This window comes from Nicotiana tabacum, chromosome 8 (genome assembly GCF_000715075.1).
Source record: "Nicotiana tabacum cultivar K326 chromosome 8, ASM71507v2, whole genome shotgun sequence".
NCBI classification, from domain to species: Eukaryota; Viridiplantae; Streptophyta; class Magnoliopsida; order Solanales; family Solanaceae; genus Nicotiana; species Nicotiana tabacum.
Window position 1 is genome coordinate 168,436,117 of NC_134087.1, and position 7,262 is coordinate 168,443,378.

Here is a 7,262-nt window from a genome sequence, read left to right on the forward strand (position 1 = left end):
AACAATCAATAAGAAATAATACTAGGATAACTAATCCCAACATAACTACTCTCAGTATTACTAATTTGAACATAACTACTCTTAGCATAACTTGTTTTCAAACCAAACGACACCTAAAGGAATATTTAATTTGGAAGTTAATATGTATGACCTTTAAGTAACCAACTTCTTTTACTTGCATACTGTACGGAACATTATGTAATCACCATATATAGTAACTGACTTATAGCCTGTTTGGCCAAGCTGGAGAAATCAGCTTATTTTGAGAAGCGCTTTTGAAAAAAGTACTTTTGGAGAGAATCAGTTTGTGTTTGGCTAATCAGTCTGAAAAACACTTTTGAGAAATAATTTGTGTTTGGCCAAGCTTTTTAGAAAGTGCTTTTTAGTGTCAAATTACGAATAAGGACATGAATAGATTTACTTAATAATTAATATTATAAGTAAATAAATAATATCAAAATTTTGTTATTACATGCAATAATTAAAAAAATTCATTTTATTTAAGTAAAATATGAAAATAAAATTAAAAAGTACTTAATTCTTTTAATATAAGTTAAATATATTAAAATTCCTTCAACAAATATAAAAGCATTCACCCCTAAATACACTATATATTAGAAAGTTTCCTAAAAATAAGAAGAAATATTTATAAATTAATATCCCAAGTATTAGGTTTAAGGGTTATTTTGGTATATATTATATTTTGTTAAGGGTATTTTAGGTAAGAAGAAAAGCCAAAACTGCTTCTGCTTCTCTTTTGGAAAGAAACTACTTTTTTCTGCTTCTCTGAAACTGCTTCTACTTCTTCCCAAAAGCACTTTTTTCCCCAAATAAGCTTGACCAAACACCTCAAATTAGGAAAAAAAGTGTTTTTGGAGAAAAAAGCTCTTTTTTTTGTCTTGAGAAGTTTGGCCAAACAGGCTATTATGTTATCTATACTATGGAGAATGGAGATGTTTTACAGTTTAGCTGAGTATGGAAACTCTTCCGACTAGATAACGATAATAATTCCTGTTTTGCAATTACCTTACTGGTATTCCTACTTTACACATGAAAGTGGAGGATTAAAAGGTGAGAACCTAACAATCTGGAAGTCTTCTCTTTCATTATTTTCATGCCATAAAAACTCTTTTCATGTCTTTGCTAGAATATTCCCTAACCCAACGCTCAAGACATGAAAGTTCTTGATCATGTTCAAGCCAAGTATAAACCCCCCAGAATAAGCAACTGAAAAGAGCCACCAAAGAGCACAACCAGAATTTCCTCTCTTATTAAAAAGTGCCCTTATGCTTTGCAATAGGTGCTAAGATATCCTTAAGGAGAAAGAATAACAAAAAGGCTGCAAAAGCTTCACTGCCACAGTTTGTAAAGTTCAAAGCAAAATGCCCTTACAAATACCCCTCATATTGTTCTCCATTCCATCATCCAAATAGTTTCCCAACTATCCAACATTAAGGTTCTAACACACCTTGACTTAATTCCAAATGGCTCAAACAAGTTCAAGATCGTACATAAAAAGCATTTATATTTTGGGGTTGCTTTGTCTTTTGCTATTGATCCAAAATGGCGATGCCTATGAGTTCAAAGTTGGAGGTTCTGGAGATTGGAGTGTCCCTTTGGATCCCAATGCTAACGATTACAACCAGTGGGCTGAGAGGAGTCGATACCAAATTGGTGATACTCTATGTAAGTTCTCATCATTTGCATTTTTTCCCATTTCTTGTCTAGTCAAATTTTTGCTCCAATTGTTGTTCAAATGAGAGCTTCATCCTTATGTCATACAATAGAAAATTTTCTTGTGCCCGACAAGAAGTTTCGCTACCTTAAGACGGTTAAAGTAGGGGCATTGGTAGTTGACTCCCGTGTCCTCAGGTCACCAACTTTCTTGACATTCTGACAGTGAACAAACATCAACCCCCATACATGGTCACACGACTTTGTCGAGACCTGTGTTTTGGGTTAAAAAAATTCGGAACACCCTTTAATTGTGAGGAGGCAACCCTTCTCCCTAAGTTGCAGACTATATTACTGAGTTACTTAGAGAGAGTTGTCTTGCATCCTTAGGTGTTACAAGTTTGATCTTGACACCATTTATCATCTTGGAATTGCAGTGTTTGTCTACCCGGCTGATAAGGATTCAGTTCTTCTTGTAACCAAGGAAGACTATGCAAATTGCAGCACAACAGCTCCACTTGAAAAATACAGTGATGGGCATAGTATTTTCAATCTTACCCACTCTGGACCTTTCTACTTCATCAGTGGAGTTCACGACAACTGTGTCAAGAATGAAAAGTTCCAAGTGGTGGTCATGGCCGATAGAAGCATCAACAATCAAACAGTCACATCACCTTCATCTTCACCTTCACCATCAACAGCAGAGGTTCCTCCAGCTCCAGCTCCTTCCGATGAAGGCGCCACATCTCCACCAACTGGTTCAGTAGACATCAATCCATCACCAACACCTTCTCAAGAATCTTCTCCTCCAAAGAATAGTGCTTGTTCAATTGTCATGAGTTTTGTTGGATCAGTTGGAGCCTTTATTGGTTCTTCCATTCTTCTAGGTCTCTGATGCTGAGGTTGTTGCACATCTTTGATTCTATTGGTATTTGATTGTCAATATTTTGGTCATTGACACAATATATATATATATATATATATATATATATATATATATATATATATATATATATATATATATATATATATATATGAAAGAAAGATTCAGATGTTAATATTTATTTTGGATTTAACTTATTACAGTGTAAGAGTTTTACACCATCATTATAATGTAACCTGTTGTAGCAAATTATCTGGCATATTTTTTAAGTTACTAGTTCTCCCATAGTTATCATATACTAGTACAATTATCCGCGCTTCGCGCGGTAAGTTAGTGAATTTAGAAAAAAAAAATTTAATAACACAAATTTAGATAGAAGAGATAAAATATTTATTTGCTTGGAGGCAAAACTTTTTTCCTCTACTAACAAAAAGTATAAAGAAAGAAAAAAAAAACGAACTATCAAGTAAGTTGATCCATAGAAATCGATCAAAAGGAAAAGAAAATTATTTTTCTTTTGGATTGAATGCTGCTCCTATCAAGGAATATATATCAGTTCCTATTTTGATATTATTTGCTTTCACTGAGCCATGTTATATATTTACTATTATTTAGCCAAGGTTTTAGGTAAGATGAACTGTGGCCTTCTTGATGCACTATGATATATGATATAATCTCAAATATCTCGCTTCAAAGGTTACTAAGGTTATTTTAATCCTATTATCAAAAGAGAAAAGGAAATCATTTTGTTTAAATCAAGTGAAACAACAACAACAATAACAATAAAAAAGAAAAACAACACTTATAACTATGATATTATAAGTATTTAAATCAGAAAATCACCGGAGAATTGCTTATCATGAATACCATAATTAGAGGACTGACATAAATTAATAAAATACTTCTAGTTCAATCACTTTAGTCGTCAAATTTTACGATAAGTTAGGAAATGTAATCGAGATTTTCTTTTAAATCTTGGATCAATGCTCTCATATTCATACGGATGAGTAGACATGAAGCATACCAAACAAACAACAACAATAACAACAAACCCAGTTTGATCCCAACATGTGGGGTCTGGGGAGGGTAATCTGTACGCAGATCTTACCCCTACCTAATGCAGGTAGAGAGGATGTTTCCAATAGACCCTCGACAAGAAGGGCAAGAAGAGGAAGAGGGAAGCAAGGAAGGAAAAAGATGAAAGAGAAAAAGGGGAGATAAATGATAAGTAGTATCAATTAATAGCAAGGGAATACAATACCTGAGGCGAACAAAATCACATATCGTAACAAAAATCTAAGAATATGAAGGGACATGCACGCTACTAAGCCTATCGGTAAACACTATAAACTACCTACTAACCTTCTACCTTAATCCTCGACCTCCACACCCTCCTATCAAGGGTCATGTCCTCAGTGAGCTGAAGCTGTGCCATGTCCTGCCTAATCACTTCTCCCCAGTACTTCTTAGGCCTACCTCGACCCCTTATCAAACTCTCCATGGCCAACCTCTCACACCTCTAGACAGGGGAATCAATGCTTCTTCTCCTAACATGTCCGAACCATCTCAGTCGCAACTCCCGCATCTTGTCCTCCACGGAGGCTACTCCCACTCTGTCCCGGATAGCTTCATTTTTAATCCTATCTCGCCTGGTACACCCACACATCCATCTCAACATCCTCATCTCTGCTACTCTCATCTTCTGCACGTGGGAGTTCTTGACTAGCCAACACTCAGCCCCATATAGCATAGCAGGTCGAACCACCACTCGATAAAACTTACCCTTAAGTCTTAACGGCACAGTCCTATCACATAGGACACCAGAAGCGAGCCTCCACTTTATCCATTCCGCTCCGATGTGATGTGTGACATCTTCATCAATCTCCCCGTCACCCTGTATAATAGACCCGAGATACCAAACAAATACAAAAATAATATATTTCAATAAAACTTGTGACATGAACTAATGTTATTTGCATTACTACCAGAATGATAAGTTCTACAAAGAATTTTTTATAATGAAGTATGAGAATTGGTCTTTGAGAAGCACATCTAACATTCGTTTAAGTTGACCTCTTCCTGAATGCTCAACAATTGAAGTGCATAATTAACATACCATATGTTGTGCCAGGTAAGAGAAAAAGCATCATATTGAGTCCGAAACCTAAATAATGGTATTTTGGACTTAAAATTCCTTTATACAGTTAAAAAACGTTACATTTCTAACTAAAATGCAGTATTATACTGCGTTTTAGTTTATCGAAAAGTTAGCCGTTAAAGGAAAACGTAGTATAATATCACATTTTAATTAATAATTCATTTTTAATGTAAAACGCAGTATAATACTATGTTTTATTAAAACGTTGTACATAACGAAAAATTATTGCCAGGCGACTAAAAAAATAACTATCATATATTATTAAGAAAATTCTCCCGTAAAAATATGTTAATAGACGATATGTTTGTCAATTTTTTAAATTTTTACTAACTATATATTTACTTATAAAAAATATAACAAAGTAAGAGTGAAATAATATCCATGTAAGAAAAAAATCCGACAAAACCGAACCAATCCAAACCGATATAATTGGTTTAGTTTGGTTTTGATAAAAATCGAACTAACCCGGTCCATGTACACCGTACCCCTAGTTATAGTCACAAAACATTTTATGCCTACATTTTATGTCATTGTTCTGGTATCTATTGAATTCCCCTTATGTACACAATGGAAGCTTTAGCATATTTGGAGAATGAAAATTTTGTATTACAGACTTTACAGTGAATATTTCTAATGAAAAACACATTTTGCTCGCACCAAACCCTCTACAATTTATATTGATGAAAAAGAGAAAAAAAAAGTAAAATGCAGAAAGAGGGATGAAGCGTGAGTGCCATGAGAAAGAGAGCGTACTTAGCTATGTCACGGTATGTAGTGAGTCTTCGGTTTTAATTAATCTTCTAGACATAAATGAGAAGGTGGCTAGAAGACTTTATAGCCAATGAACATACACCTTCGTTCATTTTGTCAAAAGAAGATTAAAAAATGAACAGTCACTTTTCTTCATTAGTAGAGAAAATGAAACGGTGGATAAACACGTTATATACAATGAGCAGTTACTTTTTTATTTTCTGGAATTAGTTAAACTTGAAAATTAGAGTAAATAGCAAAAAAATGTGATAAAAGATAAATGGTTTTCTTAATCATATAGAGTGCCATGTCACCTGCCTTAAGCCCCTGTATTATATAAATATATAGATTAGTTGCTTATAATCGGCCAACTCTAAAGTATACTTTGTGGCTGTTCACTTTTGTATTAGTGAAAAATAAACCAACCACGTGGACTAATATTACAAACACAGGTGTTATGGGAGTTGAAATGATAAAGAAGAATGATGTGCGTAGAAGGTATGAATCGGGATCACTTATAAAGGTACCGTACATTTTAGTCTCAAAATTGAATAGAAGAAACCAAGTACGGGACTGATAATCAAGATCATTAAAAGCCAAGGATAAGGAAAGGTCATTAAAGATTACAAATATGGAAGGAATCAATCAAATCCTTGATTATACTTGATTTGATATTATTGCCTCAATCATTACAAGTCACTCACGTATAGAAAATTAATACAATGAATATTGGTAACTGAAACGAGTTAAACAAGGCAAACAGTTACAAATTATAGTACTATTTAAATCTCCTTTCCCTAACTTGTATGTCCTCCAAAAAATCTGCTAAATTGTACTATCAATCATCAATATTCTTACTATTCTCTATTATTGGAAAAATAGTTATTTCCTACGGCGAAGAAAGGAGCAATCATCAATATTATTTCTTTTACCTTATTCTCAATTTGATTCTTTAATATTATTATTCCTTTTTTCATATCAATTATATTAAAAAAAATGAAGTAAATTGGTTGTTAGAAACCTAAATTATTCTATTTACTAGTTTTAAGTACAAAAATTACTTTTGGTTAAACAAATTTGTTCCATTACCGAAAATCTGACAGTCGTTTCACTAACCATTTACACAGATTATCTTTAGCAACAAATTATGTTTGGAACCGATCAAATTACTCAGTAGGGGAATAGACAAGGGAGATATTCTCTTCTCAATTCACCCACACATTATCCACAACGCTCACGAGATAATTTACTAGTCAAATGTGCTAATCACAACACTGAGCAACAAAATCAAAAGAAATCAAGTCTGCAAGATGATTTGAAACAATTTATCGCCTAGTAGGTTGGTGAAGCTTTACAATAACGACCCGATCGGTCGTTTTGTGTAATTGCGCTCCATTTTCCCATTTGATGTTTCACACATGTGTGATTATAATTTTATGACTAACGGGGTTGATTAGTTTCGTTGTGGGAAAATTTCGGGTTGAATTGGACCCTTTGGCTCTTGGCTTAGAAGCCCAAGTTGTTAATGTTGACCAAACTTTGACTTTGGTGAAAATGACCCCAGAACGGTATTTTGATGACTTTGATAGTCTTGCAGTGATTTTGGACTTGGGCGCCCGAAATCAAATTCGGAGGTCCGTAGGTTGACTTGTGTTATTTTGCCGAAAATTGGCAATTTGAAGTTTAGAAGTTTGACCATAGGTTGATTTTTGGCTATCAGGTTCGATATTTAATTTTGGAACTTGAAATAGGTCCATTATGCTATTTAGAAATTGTCTGCAAAATTTTGAATCAATT

The 7,262-nt window shown here is 33.9% G+C and overlaps 1 protein-coding gene across 1 annotated transcript; it reads left to right on the top strand.

Moving 5' to 3' along the window:
- Positions 1-1,314: 1,314 nt before the first annotated feature.
- Positions 1,315-2,644, top strand: LOC107775168 (early nodulin-like protein 9). Its single transcript, XM_016594867.2, has 2 exons — positions 1,315-1,686; positions 2,112-2,644. The coding sequence occupies exons 1-2, from the start codon at positions 1,485-1,487 to the stop codon at positions 2,567-2,569; spliced, it is 660 nt and encodes a 219-aa protein (XP_016450353.2). The 5' UTR covers positions 1,315-1,484; the 3' UTR covers positions 2,570-2,644.
- The last annotated feature ends 4,618 nt before the right edge of the window (positions 2,645-7,262 follow it).

Coding starts and splice junctions, on each gene's coding strand:
- LOC107775168 (XM_016594867.2), top strand. CDS start 1,485: ATGGCTCAAACAAGTTCAAGATCGTACATAAAAAGCATTTATATTTTG. Junction 1,687..2,111: donor CCAAATTGGTGATACTCTAT/GTAAGTTCTCAT, acceptor TTGGAATTGCAG/TGTTTGTCTACCCGGCTGAT.